The 16542-nt window shown below is 49.8% G+C and overlaps 1 protein-coding gene across 1 annotated transcript in view; it reads left to right on the top strand.

The window, feature by feature from the left end:
* Positions 1-755: 755 nt before the first annotated feature.
* Positions 756-16542, top strand: part of SLC5A11 (solute carrier family 5 member 11) — a 42537-nt gene continuing 26750 nt past the window's right edge. Inside the window, exons 1-5 of the mRNA XM_060260855.1 lie at positions 756-930; positions 4653-4724; positions 10625-10729; positions 12351-12410; positions 15007-15111. Of these exons, the coding sequence (XP_060116838.1) occupies positions 796-930; positions 4653-4724; positions 10625-10729; positions 12351-12410; positions 15007-15111 (477 nt within the window). The 5' untranslated portion in view covers positions 756-795. The remainder of the gene's footprint in view (positions 931-4652; positions 4725-10624; positions 10730-12350; positions 12411-15006; positions 15112-16542) is intronic.

The following is a 16542-nucleotide window of genomic DNA, read 5'->3' as shown; positions in this document are numbered from 1 at the left end:
GTTCTTAAGTGTGCATGCAATGTACATTCTAAGCCCAGGGGCAGGGGAAGGATTTCCTTCCACTTTCCTCCATCTTCTGTGAGTCACGTGAAGGCAAGGGGGCTGGGGAGGTCATCTTGGGCCGCCTCCTTCTGAACTGGGGTCCGGGCCTAAGGCGATGGGCAAACCTCTCTCTTCTCTTCTCTTCTCTTCTCTCCCCCAACCCAGCATGTCTGCGAGGAGTTCTAACTGAACTGACCTTTCCTTTCTGCTGGAGATGTTCTGTGGCGAGCGCTGTGGGACCCAGACTTCTCCAGAATACTGGGAAACCTTGGCGAAGGTGTGGGTGGCAAGGAAAGGGGTTGTGCAAAGCTGGAGACCAAGTTCCTTCTCTCTTGTCGCTTTCCTCATTCAGGGCTGTGTTGCAAATTTAAGAAATCCTTTATTGAGTCATGCTGTCGGCCCCTCTAACCCAGGCCTGTCTAATCCAACCAGGTAACTGTTTTCCACCATCTTTTCCCAGCCCGGTTAAAAACTGGAGATACGGGCCAGAGGCAAACCAGCTGCCCTGCACTCAGAGTTGGCTTGGCAACTACAAGGGCATGTTCTTTCTTGCAGGTACAAACTTGAACAGGCACTTCAGGTGAGCTACTTGCCGGCTTCAGACCTAAAGCAGAGGAGTTTGGTGAACAAATAGTTGCTGGGCTTCTACAGGAATACAGCAGAGTCCCTTGTAAACTTGCTTTCTCTCCCTCTCTCTCATTTGGACAGATAAATGCACCCGGGAAGAAAAGCACCCGACCACTGCGAGAGGCCATGGATACGGTCAGCTCCACCACCATGTCGACCACCCCAAATGGCTGGGACGTGTTTCCCCAACAGACCCTGCAGGCTGCAGATATCATCATCTTGGTTCTGTACTTCGTGTTCGTTTTGGCGGTTGGACTGTGGGTGAGAGAGAAGGCTTATGCTGTAATCTGTGTCTGTTACTCAGGGATGCTCTCTAGTAGATCGGACAGTTCTCGTGGGATGTTGGTCCATGGTAGCAACGGGCAGTAAGAGGTGCTTTATACCGGGGTGGCCAAACTGTGGTTCAGGAGCCACGTGTGGCTCTTTCACACACAATGTGGGGCTCTCAAAGCCCCCACCGCCCCATCGGCTGGCTTAGAGAAGGCATCTGTCTCTTTAAATCACTTAAAGGTAAGAACCAACACCTTGAATTGGATCCGGCACTCAAGAGGTAGCCAGTGTAGTTCGCGCAGCACCGGATGCATCCACGCCTGTGTGGGCCTCGATGCCAACAAGCGGGCTGCTGCGTTCTGAACCCGCTGGAATTTCCAGAGCAGGGTCAAGTGAAGCCCCTTGCAGTGACAGTCACCTGAGCCTCCATAAATAAAGAGGCATCCAGGAACACACCCCCCCCCCCCCGGCTCTTCACCTTCCACATGATACGACGGCAGCCCTTTCCCCAGAGGAGAATCAGGCCCTTGACTTGTGGAATCCCTGGCTGCTGGCACTTCTTTTCAGGGGCCCGTGCCACTAGCCCTGGCACTGGTTCAGCTCCCAGCAAATGCCAGGGCCGCGATCTTTGTTTCAAAGCTTGGTGCCTCCCTTCCTCCAGAACTGGTTGTGCTCCTCAGCAAGCCAGGCAGATTCACCTCCCCTGCACAAAGAAGAGGTCTGTTTAATTTTTAAAACCTGCCTCTCTCCCAGCAGGATCCGGGTTCCATCCTATCGCCACAACAATGTCATCGCTCCCCAAACGTGCCCTCAAATGCCTTATCCTTCTTCAAGCACCCCCGGCACTAGATGCCAACAAAATTGTCTGCTGTTCTGCCCCTGGAGCTGTGTTGTGTGCTGGTGTGTGTTCCGTGGGTGTGGCTCAGCAGAACAGAGCATGTGTTTGGTATATAGAAGGTCCCTAGTTCAATCCCCGGTTTCTCCAGTTGAAATGACCGGGCAGCAGGTGCTGGAAAAAGACCCTTCTCTACTTGTGACCCTGGAGAGCGGCTGCCAGTCTGAGCAGACAACACAGACCTTGATGGGCTGATTCGGCATAAGGCAGCTACAGGCGTTCAAATGTTCAACTATTCATAAGCTGCCCCCCCAACCTCTCTATTTATTAATATAACTAATTCAAACTGAAAAATTAATTAGAGTCAGAATCATAACATTCATCCAGCTACAGTTTGGTGTAGTGGTTAAGTGTGTGGACTCTTATCTGGGAGAACCAGGTTTGATTCCCCACTCCTCCACTTGCACCTGCTGGAATGACCATGGGTCAGCCATAGCTCTTGTGAGAGTTGTCCTTGAAAGGGCAGCTGCTGTAAGAGCTCTCTCAGCCCCACCCACCTCACATGGTGTCTGTTATGGGGGGAGAATATATAGGAGATTGTAAGCCGCTCTGTGTCTCTGATTCAGAGAGAAGGGTGGGGTATACATCTGCAATTCTTCTTCTACAGGTGTGGTTGTTATTTAGGTGCCTTCCTGTCTGGCTTAAGGTTTACAGAAGTCAGGGTGGGGGGTGGGGGAGAGTTTATCAGCAAATATATAACTGAAAGGGAGGTTAACCAATCAGCAGAGTTACAGAGTACTAGCCACCAAAGAGGACTGCCTTGGAAGGTCTGCCTTTCCAAAGTCCTGCGGCTGGCTTATATTTTATTTGGTTCCACATAAGCAGTGATTCCTGTTTGCCTGAGCAATTGTATTTGCTGGTGTTGCGCCATCTAGGTAAAAGGGCAAACAATTTATGGGCACAACACGGGCCAGGCACAGAGGACAAAGGCCTCAACATGGCACCTGCCTGGTGGCATTTTCTTCATTATTTAGACGCATGTGCTCTGCCCCATGAAGGGATGCCATCCTCCAGGTGGGACCTGGGGATCCCTTGGAATCATAGTTCATCTCCAGATTTCAGAAATCAGTTCCCCTGGAGAAAAATGGCCGATTTGGAGGGCGAGCCCTGTGGCATTGCTCCCCTCAGAGGTCTCCGGGCTCCACCCCCAAATCTCCAGGAGTTCTCCACCCTGGAACTGGCAACCCCATCCCTGCACCGGTAGTGAGGAGGGACTCGGAACCTCTAGCCGCTCACACCACCTGCTTCCTTGAACTGTCTTGCCAGATCCTCCAGCTGCCAATCAGAGAGGGATGCTTGCTCGTATCTGTCTGAAACATGGCGGGGAGAATCCCCCCCCCCCCCGTTGACTGAGGAACAATTTCACCCAAACTGGAGGGGGGCGGGTGGAGTTAGTGCAAGAAAGGTGTTTCTTGTTTAAACCAGCTAGCAGGAGAAATGAGCCGGACAATTCAAGCTAAGAGCGTCAGCGCAGATGTCGTGGAAAACAGAGCAAGTTTAGAAAACAAGACAACAAGGACATGAAAAGGCTGCAAATGCAGCCCAAGTGACCCCATTTTCCTGCCCTCTATATGGCCTCTTGGAAGCGCCAGGCGCTGGGTACGCACCATGCGGGCTGCAACCTCCCAGAGCCAAAAAGAGTTATAACTAAGGAGAAATTACAAATTAAGATCAATTCAATATGTATTCTCTTAGTACAATATCACAACATCTTAAGAAAGCACAAATGCACAAAAGGAGATGCCTGTCAGGGGCGTTTTGTAGAAAAATAGGGATTGTTCATCCAGGGATCGTTCTGCAGCTGCCCCTCCTATTCAATGGACAAGGTGGGGAGGAGGAGGGGGGAGCCCTCAGAAAGGTTCAGGAGCTGTGCTCCTGTGAGCTCCTGCTGGATTCAAGGCCTGCCTGTCAATAATTGAACAATGTTCACTAGAAGCCTCATCCAAAGCGGGAGGATTGTAAATTCCCACCATCCTGCAAGTTTCCAAATGAGGGATTTGAAATGACGCTCAAGTCCTCTCTGTATCCCCGCAGGCCATGCCTTCTATTGTAGTGGAGATTTTGCCAGGAAATTGGGCTTGTTAAATGCTGTCTACCCTGAAGGTGAACTGGAATGCAGCTGGCCTCTTTGAGAAAGCAGGATCGGGAAACAGCTTCCCATTCCAGCAGGCGGCATAGCTGTTAGAGGCAATCCTACATATCCAGGATATTTATTTGGACATTTTGAATGGAATAAGGGTTTGCACGTAAGACTGTCCATTAGCACTTTATTGAATGTCGTAGGAGAAGCACCAAGCGCTTTACATCGGCTCCTTAAATCTCCGCTAGGCAGGGATACAAAGAAGACATTTGGAAACTTACAAGATGGTAGGAATTTACAAGACTGCAACCCTCATGCTTTGGATAAGCCCTCTAGCGAACATCGCTCAATTACTGACGGGTATCTCCTGTGAATTTGTGCTTTCTTACAATGTTGTAGAACACATGTTGAATTGATCTGAGGAGGTCCTTCCCCAAGCCCTGCCCTCCCCAGCCTCCACCCCACAAACCTCCAGGTATTTCCCCACTCAGGGCTGGCAACTGCAAACGATTGCTCTCGCAAGCACCCAAGGAGGCCCTTGCTGGTGGGTCAGAATTGATCTGGATATCAAAAGTGCCAGGACATTTTTAAACTGGAAGCTGGGCTTATGGCAACAGAATCGGTCCCCAGATCCGAAGGCCTCGCTGTACCCAAGACAGCATCCAAAATGAAACCCAGCCAGTTGGAGAAGGCCTTGTGTCTTCAGGGTTTAACTCACCTCTTTTGTGGTTTTCACAGTCCATGTGGAAGACGAAGCGCAGTACCGTGAAAGGTTACTTCCTGGCTGGAGGGAAGATGGTGTGGTGGCCGGTAAGTGCCCGTCTCCTGGGTGGGAAGGAGTCTTTGGGGTGGGAGAGCTCAGTTCCAGGGAGCTTGCAGCCGTCCCCATTGCCTCCACCAGCACAGTCCCCCTGGAACCACATGAAAGGCTCTCTTGCAGGCAGGGCTCAGGGTTCCAGCCCAGTCTAAGTTGTCCCGCAGAGACTTCTGGGCCTGTTGTTTGGATCCAAATGCTGAAAATTGTTTTGCCTACCCCCAGGTGGGGGCAGGGGACCCCCCAGTTTGAGGGTTTGAAAGTTTTTATTAGTTTTGAGAACGTTAGAGGGAATGGGTAAGAGGGGAACAGCGAATAAAGTTACAACTGTCAATACTATAATAATCTAATCTGCACCTAATATGCTTTCTTAAGGTACAAATATTGTCACATATTGTTATCTCTGTAGATTAAATCATCAACATCTATATAATATATTTCAGTGACTGTAAGTTTTCTTATAAAAATGTCCATTTGAGCTTCCATTTCCAATATAAGTGATATTATAATCCAAAATACAGGAGGAAGGAGTTATAAATTCACACCAAAGAATCTTAGAAGTCTTGAGCATCCAGCCAAACATATCATTCCACCTAATATTTCCTTGCTTCTTTCTTAGATTTCCCAGCCGCCAGCTGGGATAAATAGTCCACCTCAGCCGTTTCCAGAATTTCCCCCACCAAGTCCAATCTCATGGGGAGGGGGATCCCCCAGTTTGGAGGCCCTCCCCCTGCTTCAGGGTCATCAGAAATGGGGGGGGGGGGAATGTCTGCTGGGCACTCCATTATTCCCTGTGGAGACCCATTAATATAGGGTATAATGGAGAATTGATCCATTGTATCTGGGGCTGTTTTTTTGACGCAGAGGCACCAAATTTGCAGCATAGAATCTGATATCTCTCTGCAAAACACCCTCCAAGTTTAAAAAAGATTGAACCGGGGGGTCCAATTCTATGAGCCCCCAAAGAAGGTGCCCCTATCCTTCATTATTTCCAGTGGAGGGAAAGCATTTAAAAGGTGTGCGGTCCCTTGAAATGTGATGGCCACAACTCCCTTCGGAGTTCAATCATGCCTGTCGCAACCTTGCTCCCAGCTCCACCCCCAAAGTCCCCAGATATTTCTTGAATTGAACCCGGCAGCCCAAGCTGAAAATCAGAACTGGCTCTCTGCCTCCTGCTGCTGAGCGGTGTTCAGGCGTGGGTCTGAGCAAGTACATGCGCAAACATGCATGGAATCTGGATGGGGCACTTAGTTTTGGATGGTCCCCCTCCAGCCCACTCTAGAATGCTTTAAAAACAAAAAAGCACCTGCTGTGCCAAAATATGGAAAGTGCTGCATGCTGGAAAAGGCCAGAACTGCACCCTGCACTGAATGTAGAACTGTGTCTGTGTTAAGAGCCTTCATGTCACTTCTGATATCTGGTGACCCTGTGAATTATATGGCCTCCAAACCTCCTCTCCTTAACAGCCTTGCTCAGGGCTGCAAACAAAGGCCCTTGTGGCTGCCTTGACAGAGTCCATCCATCTCCTGTTGCGTCTCCTCTTTTCCTGCTTCCTTCCAACTTGACAGCCAGTTTGGTGTAGTGGTGAAGTGCGCGGACTCTTATCTGGGAGAACCGGGTTGGATTCCCCACTCCTCCACTTGCAGCTGCTGGAATGGCCTTGGGTCAGCCAGAGCTCTCTTATCTGGGAGAACCGGGTTTGATTCCCCACTCCTCCACTTGCACCTGCTGGAATGGCCTTGGGTCAGCCAGAGCTCTCTTATCTGGGAGAACCGGGTTGGATTCCCCACTCCTCCACTTGCACCTGCTGGAATGGCCTTGGGTCAGCCAGAGCTCTCTTATCTGGGAGAACCGGGTTGGATTCCCCACTCCTCCACTTGCAGCTGCTGGAATGGCCTCGGGTCAGCCAGAGCTCTCTTATCTGGGAGAACCGGGTTGGATTCCCCACTCCTCCACTTGCACCTGCTGGAATGGCCTTGGGTCAGCCAGAGCTCTCTTATCTGGGAGAACCGGGTTGGATTCCCCACTCCTCCACTTGCAGCTGCTGGAATGGCCTCGGGTCAGCCAGAGCTCTCTTATCTGGGAGAACCGGGTTGGATTCCCCACGCCTCCACTTGCAGCTGCTGGAATGGCCTCGGGTCAGCCAGAGCTCTCTTATCTGGGAGAACCGGGTTGGATTCCCCACTCCTCCACTTGCAGCTGCTGGAATGGCCTTGGGTCAGCCAGAGCTCTCTTATCTGGGAGAACCGGGTTGGATTCCCCACTCCTCCACTTGCACCTGCTGGAATGGCCTTGGGTCAGCCAGAGCTCTCTTATCTGGGAGAACCGGGTTTGATTCTGCAGTCCTCCACTTGCAGCTGCTGGAATGGCCTTGGGTCAGCCATAGCTCTCTTATCTGGGAGAACCGGGTTTGATTCCCCACGCCTCCACTTGCAGCTGCTGGAATGGCCTTGGGTCAGTCATGGCTCTCTTATCTGGGAGAACCGGGTTTGATTCCCCCCTCCTCCACTTGCAGCTGCTGGAATGGCCTTGGGTCAGCCACAGCTCTCTTATCTGGGAGAACCGGGGTTGATTCCCCACGCCTCCACTTGCAGCTGCTGGAATGGCCTTGGGTCAGCCAGAGCTCTCTTATCTGGGGGAACCGGGTTGGATTCCCCACTCCTCCACTTGCAGCTGCTGGAATGGCCTTGGGTCAGTCCATGGCTCTCTTATCTGGGAGAACCGGGTTGGATTCCCCCACTCCTCCACTTGCAGCTGCTGGAATGGCCTTGGGTCAGCCAGAGCTCTCTTATCTGGGAGAACCGGGTTTGATTCCCCACTCCTCCACTTGCAGCTGCTAGAATGGCCTTGGGTCAGCCATAGCTCTCACCTGAGTTGTCTTTGAAAGGGCAGCTACTGGGGAGAGCTCTCTCAGCCCCACCCACCTCACAGGATGTCTGTTGTGGGAGGGGGGAGGTAAAAGGGATTGTGTCCACTCTGAGATTCAGAGTCTAGGGTGGGATATAAATTCAATATCTTCTTCTCCTTGTCAGAGCACTCTTGCTACTTTTCCAGTGACTTCTGTCTTCTCATAGCATGGCCAAAGTATGACACCCCAGTTTGAGTGATTTTTAGCTTTCAGGGAGAATCCAGGCTTGCAGAACCAAGCCCCGCCCCCCTCAAAATCTCCTGATGTCCCCTCCCCACAGGCAGGCTCCTGCCCCTCCATCTGGGGAAGTCCCACTCCGTGCTCGGGGACTGAACTTTCCTTCCTGGCTGCTTGGCAGGGCTGCTGCCACTAATTAATTAATTGCTTCCTGGTCTGGTCTCTTTCTTTGTTTCTTTCTTCTTTGGTACAGCAAGCCTGCATTTCCTCCTCTTTTTTAAAAAGAAGGGGGAGAAAGCGTTCTGTGTCACTCGCCCTGTTTCACCCGCAGAACTGAAATAGCAATGCCAATTGAAGAGGCCATACTTAGCAGCAGTAGATAAAGAAAACATATCAGGGAGCTCAGGCTCCTTCTCCCCTCCACCCCCCCCACTTCCAGTTAGTGTAACCAGGTCCTTTGCTAATTTTTATCTTATTTTGCGAATGTATAGTCTGCCCTTTCTCGTAATGGGCTCAGGGCGGGATTACAACACAATAGGGCAGTTAAATCCAACAAGAAGAAAGTTAAAAAAAATTAAAACAGTTAAAACCATTAAATAGAAATTAAATAAGTCAGCGTGGATGGTATGAACATCGTTCGCAGATTGAGACATCCATGTCTTGCGGTCTTAGAGTTCCTCTTTGCAGCTGCTGCAGTTGAAAGACGGGGAGGGGCTGCAGTGGAGGATATGGTTGCCAGGGCTGGGTTGGGGAAATACCTGGAGAGTTTGGGGGTGGAGGCTGGGGGATTCAGGGTCTGGGGAGGGGAGGCACTTCAGGGAGGTTTAACGCCACAGAGTCTACCTTCCAAAGCACCCATTTCCTCCAAGGAAATTTTGTTATCTGTAGTAGCAAGAGATCTCCAGCCACTACCTGGAGGCTGGAGAACAAGCAAAAGAGCACCGTGTGCAACAGACTCCTGAAGCAAAACGAACACTTAAAGATGTACAACTCAATAAATATTCCAGTTGAGCAATGTCTCAAGCGTCTTGATTCATTTAATAAATGTGACTTGCGCCTCAGCTGAGACGGGCGGATGCCCCTTTGCTCTATTGGCTATACCATCAGCTCTCCTCCCCCACAGTGGTCAGAACTTTGGTATCTGGGCTGCTAACTATACCCTACCTGTACTATGAGCCCACTGCCTCGGCCATACCATATTGGGCTACGTCGTTGTTTTAATTGTATTTATTGATTTTATTGGTTCCATTGTACTGTATCCCGTTTGGGACAGGGCAGAATATAAATTAACCAAATAGGTAAATAAATAAGCCATCGCTTGTTCAATCATTACAATATTTCTTCCACTCTCATACAACGCTTCCCTCTTACTCTTCCAAGAATAAATCTTCTCAAGTCACATTTATTATATGGACATATGACATATGAAGCTGCCTTCTACTGAATCAGACCCTTGGTCCATCAAAGTCAGTATTGTCTTCTCAGACTGGCAGCGGCTCTCCAGGGTCTCAAGCTGATGTTTTTCACACCTATTTGCCTGGACCCTTTTGAGTTGGAGATGCCGGGGATTGAACTTGGGACCTTCTGCTTCCCAAGCAGATGCTCTGCCACTGAGCCACCGTCCCTCCCTATTAAATGAATCAAGACACTTGAGACATTTCACAACCAGTTTTGCCTGTCACTTTGCATTTTTTCACAACGGGAATATTTATTGAGTTGTACATCTTTAAGTGTCCATTTTGCTTCAGGAGGCTTTTTCCTTGTTCTCCAGCTCCACATCCCGTGCAGCTCTTTTTTGGTTGACTACCTGGAGGTTGGCAACCCTAGGGTGCTGCTCTATGGCAGTGCAGTTGGGAAATGGAGGGGTTTTGACCAGCTGTGGCACCAGCCCCTGCGTTCAGTTCCATTCAAAAACGTCCCCACAAACAGCCCAGGATATATCAGACTGCAGGATTCATCTCTGGCAGAGGGGGCCAAATTTGCTTAACGTAAGAGCTACATACAATAAATGTCAGATGTTTGAGAGCCACAAGACACGAATATCAGATGTTTGAGAGCTGCAAAACAGGAAGGAAGGAAGGAAGGAAGGAAGGAAGGAAGGAAGGAAGGAAGGAAGGAAGGAAGGAAGGAGGGAAGGAAGGAAGGGAGGGAGGGAGGAAGGGAGGGAGGGAGGAAGGAGGGAAGGAGGGAAGGAAGGGAGGGAGGGAGGAAGGGAGGGAGGAAGGGGGGGAGGGAAGGAAGGAAGGAAGGAGGGAGGGAAGGAGGGAAGGAAGGGAGGAAGGGAGGGAGGGAGGAAGGAAGGAGGGAGGGAGGGAAGGAGGGAAGGAAGGGAGGAAGGGAGGGAGGGAAGGGAGGGAGGAAGGGAGGAAGGGAGGGAGGGAAGGGAGGGAGGGAAGGGAGGAAGGAAGGAAGGAAGGAAGGAAGGAAGGAAGGAAGGAAGGAAGGAAGGAAGGAAGGAGAGGTAGAATGAAAGCAACTTTTAAATGCCTTCTCCAAGTCAGCTGACAGGGTGGTGTGGGCTTTGAGAGCCACACAATATGTGTGAAAGAGCCACATGTGGCTCCAGAGCTGCAGTTTGGCCACCCCTAGTCTAGAGGTCAGTAATCACCTGTCCTGCATCCTGTATTGCATGAACGATCCATGACAATTCCAGACAAAATGGCTCGTTCAGTGCAGAAGCAACCAAACATGCAGGACACTATTCTGAAGGGACTCAGAAGGCCCTGGCTTAATCCACCTCTGCTAGGCCAAGCAGGGAAATCTTGGCAAGAGAGGGAAACAATGGAGCTGACAGATTGCTTTTCCTGACAGGTGGGAGCGTCCCTGTTTGCAAGCAACGTCGGCAGCGGGCATTTCATTGGCTTGGCAGGTTCTGGGGCAGCCTCTGGAATCGCAGCTACAGCCTATGAGTGGAACGTGAGTAGGGCTTTTATTGGACGGCCGGACAACACTGGGATGGAGTGTGTGTGGGGGGGGAGCTTTCCTCTTTCCCGTGGGTGCTCTGCGACCACTTGTTACGGCCTGCTTTACTGTCGTGAGTTTGAGAGGCAGAAGGTGTCTTAATGGGAAGCAGGTTAATGGTTTTAACTGGAGGTGAACCATGTGCCAGCCGTCTCAGGAGATCTATGCTTGTTCAAGATGGAGGGAAAATTCTGTATCTTTCTCTGTCCCTCAAGACACTAGGTCAACATAAAGACAGTTGAGATCCTCAGGCAGCTGATACCGAGTGAGTAACCTCCACTAAAGGTCAACCATGATCATTTCAGACTGGAAGTTGGCGACTTAAAGCAGAAATATTCCGAAGGACATTTTGATAAAGGTAGCTGAGTTGTAGGATAATGGAGGTGTTCAGGAATGTGCTTTATAAAGGGAACAGGACTATGGACTATACCTCTGTGTATGGTATGCATTATCTGTTGTCGCATGTATTACTTGTTGTGGTATGTTTTATCCTGTCCTTACAGCTTAGTTTTCCACTTGTGTGGTTCCACATTCTGCTTTTGGCCTTCTGTGTTGCTTCAAACTTTAGTAATCTTAGTCCTATTACATTGCCCATTAGATGTTTCATCCTGTTGGTTGTGTTGACTGTGTGAGCCCCCTGGGATCTCAGTGAGAAAGGCCGGCTGGAAATGAATGAAGTAAAACAGTAGTCCAGACACATCTTAGAGTCGCGGCTGACTTACAGCAACCCTGGTGGGATTTTCAGGGCAAGAGATGTTCCGAGGTTGCTTGCCTCTGCGTCTTGACCCTGGAACTCCTGGGTGGTCTCCCAGCACCATTCAAATACTAGCCAGGGCTGGCTTTCCTAAACTTCCAAGATCTGATGAGATCGGGCTGACCTTGGCTATCTGGGTCAGGACATTTCAGAGACTGACAACATTTATTTCAGTGTAAATTTTGACAAAGTGCATGAAGTACATAAGGCCAAAGAATCATGGAATCCTAGAGTTGGAAGGAACCTCCAGGGTCATCTAGTCCAACCCCCTGCATAGGCAGGAAACCCACAAATAGCCCCCCCCCCCCTAAATTCACAGGTCCTCATTGCTGTCAGATGACCATCTAGTCTCTGTTGAAAAACCTCTAAGGAAGGAGATAATTTACATTTAAGGCTACAAGTGACACAAAAAACTCTAGAGGAGACTTTTGGTGATTGCTCGGTGTAGTGGTCTGCGTCTTGGATGAGGATTTGGGGGTTCCTGGTTCATATCCCTACTCAGTCCCAGAGCTTGACGGGTGACCTTGGGCCAGTTGCTGGCTCTCAGCCTTAACCAGCCTCACAGGGCTGTTGTGAGGGACAAAGGACCACGTGTTTTCCTGAGCTCCTTGTAGGATCTGATGCCCCTGTGCGAAAGACAGGCTTATAAGGAAAGTAGATGAATGCGCTACATAAATAGGTTTTCTGCTCTGCATAGAAAAGGTCACCTTGCTGTCTTCTGTCTTATCCAGCCCTGAGCACGCCTAAGCTCCTTCACAGGGCATCCAGCGGATGTTGTGGCTCCGCCCTTCCCTCTGACCTGCTTCTTCCTCCCTTCCTCAGGGCATGTTCTGTGTTCTGGTGCTGGCGTGGCTGTTCCTTCCCATCTACATGGCTGCAGGGGTAAGTTGGAAGGCTGGAGACCCACTCGCTTCTTCTCAGATCCCAGCAACCTGCTTCCAAGTCCGCTTGCTGAGGAGTAACGTTTCCTAGATCTTAATGCTTAGCAACGGTCATCTCTGTGGGCATCCAGCCAGTGGTCTTTCTCCCTGCTTTGCCCTCTCGGCCCTGCAAAGTTCAGAGCCACAAGACTGGTTCACATCAAACTGCCTTCTACTGCATTCGACCCCCGCTGCATCCATCCACGTCCGTCTTGTCTACTCAGACTGGCAGCAGCACTCCAGGGTCTCAAGTGGGGTCTTCCTCTCCCCTCCTGCCTGGTCGTTTGGAATGGAGATGCTGCTGGGGGTTGAAGCTGGGCCTTCTGCATGCCAAGCAGAGGCTCTGCCACTGAACCACACCCCCTCCCTAAAACTGAGATTCTTCGTTTTTTAGCTGTAGATTTTCCAGACTGTATGGCCATGGTCTTGGCATTGTAGAACCTGACGTTTCGCCAGCAGCTGTGACTGGCATCCTCAGAGGTATAACACAGAAGGCTAGAGTTTTCTCTGGGTCAGGAAAGATCCTCTATTAGCATGTCACAGCCTGGGAAGCTACTACAAGATAATCTCAGTCCTACCCCCACCTTCTTGAGTAGATATAAATGACCTGCCTACCATCTTCTTCTCACTTTGATACAGAGAGAACTCTCGCCTTCTGTGTTAGACCTCTGAGGATGCTGGTCACGGCTGCTGGCGAAACGTCAGGTCTCACGATGCCAAGACCATGGCCACAAAGCCCGAAAAAGCTACAAGAACTTATGAACTCCAGCTGTGAAAGCCTTCGACAGCATATTCTTAGTTTTTGTCTGGAACTGCCCTATGGGACAGGAGAGGGACATGGAGAGAGAAAGGCCAGCTCTCTCTCTCTCCTGCACACTTTCCTATAGCAAGGCCGGCAGTCGATTCACCTTTCTTTGTGTATTTGTTTTATTCAACAAATATTTATTTCTGTGCCACTTCACCAACAGCCACCTAATGCGGCTCAGGGGGCTGACAAACATCCCCAACAAGTGACATTCGGGGGCCAAACAATTCCAACATTAAGGCAGGAAAGCAGGACGCCTTTCCCTCAAAATCCATCCCACTCCTTAATTAGCTATTGTTCTTCGACCTCTGGTTGGTTCGAGGACCCTAATTCCATTGCATTGTTTTACTGACTCTCCCATCTGTCAATTGTATTGTGTCATTTGCCTTGAGTCCACGTGAGAAAGGTGAATTATAAATAATGTAAATAAAAATAAGCGGGGCTTTTTTGTAGCAGGAACTCCTTTGCATATTAGGCCACCCCCCCCTCGATGTAGTCAATCAGAGGAGCTTACAGGAGGCCTGTACTAAGAGCCCTGTAAGCTCCAGGAGGATTGGCTACCTCAGGGGTGTGTGGCCTAATATGCAAAGGAGTTCCTGCTACAAAAAAGCCCTGAAAATAAGTAAATAAATATATGGAGAGAAAGGGGTGTGTGCAACTGGAACAGAGCAAATGGCGTGTGGATGCAGCATGGGAAACTTCGGAGCTTCTCACCCACTCTCTCTGCCCCTTCTGTTCAGCGGACACTTGCTTGTCGCACAACAAACGGCTAGGGTGTGGCACTGAGCCGTCATGTACTTGCCCAGAGGGGCACAACACTGAATGAGACAGCCCTTGAGTCTCATGCCTGTCCAAAGCATTTTTGCGCGGCTGGCAACGTGGCTGGAGAGCCAAGCTCTGCCCATCTGCTGCATGCCGGAAAGAGGATTCCAGAATTTACGAGAGGAAGATGAGGTGTCCTTTGGAACAGGCATTCCAGAAGGGCTAGGAGGACCAAGGTCACTGCTGTCTCCTCCCTCAGCCCAGCGATGCTCTTTGCCCAGCAAGCCCTTATCACCAACTGCAGATACTTGCCTTGGATGCGTCTCAGAGCTCTCTCCGCTGCACCCTTCCTTCACATGCTCCAGGCTGCAGAAGAGGCCCTTTGTGAATCTTGCCTTTCTGCAAAAGGTGACAGAGCTGCTAAATAAGGTGAACCACGCCCCACGGCAGCTTGCAAAACTTTGTCCCCTTTCCCCATGCATTATCAGCTGTATACAAGCTTTTGTGAAAAAAACCTGGACGGGGAGAAAGACTAAGCAACCAGAAAACGCCAGCTATCTCCCTTGTTCAATGGAGACAATGTACTAAATTACATAAACACGTGGAGAATACACAAAGCGCTAAGAATACATAGGGCAAAAAGGTCAAAATGTTGTAACACACACACACACACTGTTGCAAATAAATACAATGGTCAAAAATACATGAACCAAAACACCAAGTTCCAATGCAATTCCAGGCTTCCAAGGAATATGTAAAGAATATTCAACACTATGAATATAAATTCTCCAAATGTACATAAAGTAGGCTTTCAAGGGAATTTCGATCGTGTTTGTGTTTTATCATGTATTTGTGTTATCTAGTACACTGTTTCCATTGAACGTGGGAGATATCTGGTGTTTTCTGGTATACCAGCTTTTGACATGTTCTTCCACACTAAAAATCCCCCCCCCCTGCCCCCTTTTGACCAAGCCTTTCTCTTTCCTTTCAGGTCACAACCATGCCAGAATACTTAAAGAAACGGTTTGGGGGCAAAAGGATACAGATCTTCCTAGCGATTCTCTACTTGTTTATCTATATATTCACCAAAATCTCAGTAAGTAAGGCGACGAGAGGAGACAGAACAGAATTGGCTTGGAAAGAGTAGGTCAACAGAGGGTTAATCAATGTCCTTTGTGCCTGTTGATGTTGCTCTGATAATGTGACAGGTGTAGAATGATGAACCATGGGGCCACGTTGAAAGAATCCCAATGCAGCATATTCTCCCTGCGCAGAGACAGGTTTCGGCGTTGCCCCTAGTTGACGGTCCTTTAAGAACCTGTCCTGACATTATTATGTCTGTTTGGAACAGACAAGTTCCTGTTCAAAGGTGTCCTTTGGCCTCTGAAATGTGAGAAGGGTCAGATTGGAATGGGTTACCCAGGCGACTGTTCCAAAGTCAAAGCTAGAAATGGAACCTAAAAGGAACCTACACAAAAATGCTAGGGAAGGTGGAAGGCAGGAAAAGCGGGAAACCCAACATGAGGTGGAGGGACTTTATCAAGGAAACCGCAAGACTTGAGCAAGGATGTTTTGGAGGAGGTGAATGAGTAGAGTTCCCATAAGGCAGAAGCGACATGACAGCCCTTACCACGCAAACACGTGGGATCCCTGGATTCATTCAGGGAAGGCTAAACAGTCACCAGTTCTGGGGCAAGGTTTCCACAAATATGTGCTCACTGACCCTAAGATAACCTGCGGCCGTTACCTCTAGGTGACTGGCCCCATATAAAAGCCAGCTATTCAATGCAAGCTCATTCTGCAGGGAGGCCCAGCATACAAACCCTGGCATAACACCCAAGAGCTGAAAGCAGCAGTTGTCCTGGCAGGAACTGTGGCGGGTCGTTCCAGTCACGTGAGAGAGAGCAGGACAGCGGTCCAGAATTGCCCTCTTTATCGATCTTGCCTGTTGCCAGGTTTTGCTATTTTGGAATCTATCTGCTTGGTTTCCTCTTGTTGGGTGAACTTATTCTCTGGCTACAGATGAGAAAGGAAAGGCCGACCCCAGTAGAAAGAACTGTAGGCAGAGGAGACGATGGGCCTGCGTGGTTATTTTCTAATCTCATTGGCCGCCAAGCTGTAAAGAGTAACTTACTAAACTTACTCTCTAGTTGCTCATTAACAGAACCTCCAACCAATCGAGAAAGAGATGCCGGAGCCCCCTTTCCATTTGGGCCCCTTTCTCTTCTACAAGTTGTAATGGACAAAGGGGCATCTGGCAGCCAGGCCACTAGGGTTGCCAGCCTCCAGGTGGGGCCTGGAGATCTCCCGCTTTTGCAACTGATCTCCAACTGGCAGAGATCAGCTCCCCTGGAGAAAATGGCGGTTTGAAAGGGTGGACTTTGTGGCATTGTATTCTGCTGAAGCCCCTCCCCAAACGCTGCCCTCTCCTGGACCCACCCCCAAAGTCTCCAGGTATTTTCCAACACAGGGCTGGCAACCCTAGGCCTGACCTAAATCTGTCCAGAATTTGGCTCCCACAAAGAGC

This window comes from Heteronotia binoei, chromosome 20 (genome assembly GCF_032191835.1).
Source record: "Heteronotia binoei isolate CCM8104 ecotype False Entrance Well chromosome 20, APGP_CSIRO_Hbin_v1, whole genome shotgun sequence".
Lineage (NCBI taxonomy): Eukaryota > Metazoa > Chordata > Lepidosauria > Squamata > Gekkonidae > Heteronotia > Heteronotia binoei.
The sequence above is the reverse complement of the archived record's forward strand: the minus strand, read 5'-3'. Positions and strand labels throughout refer to the sequence as shown.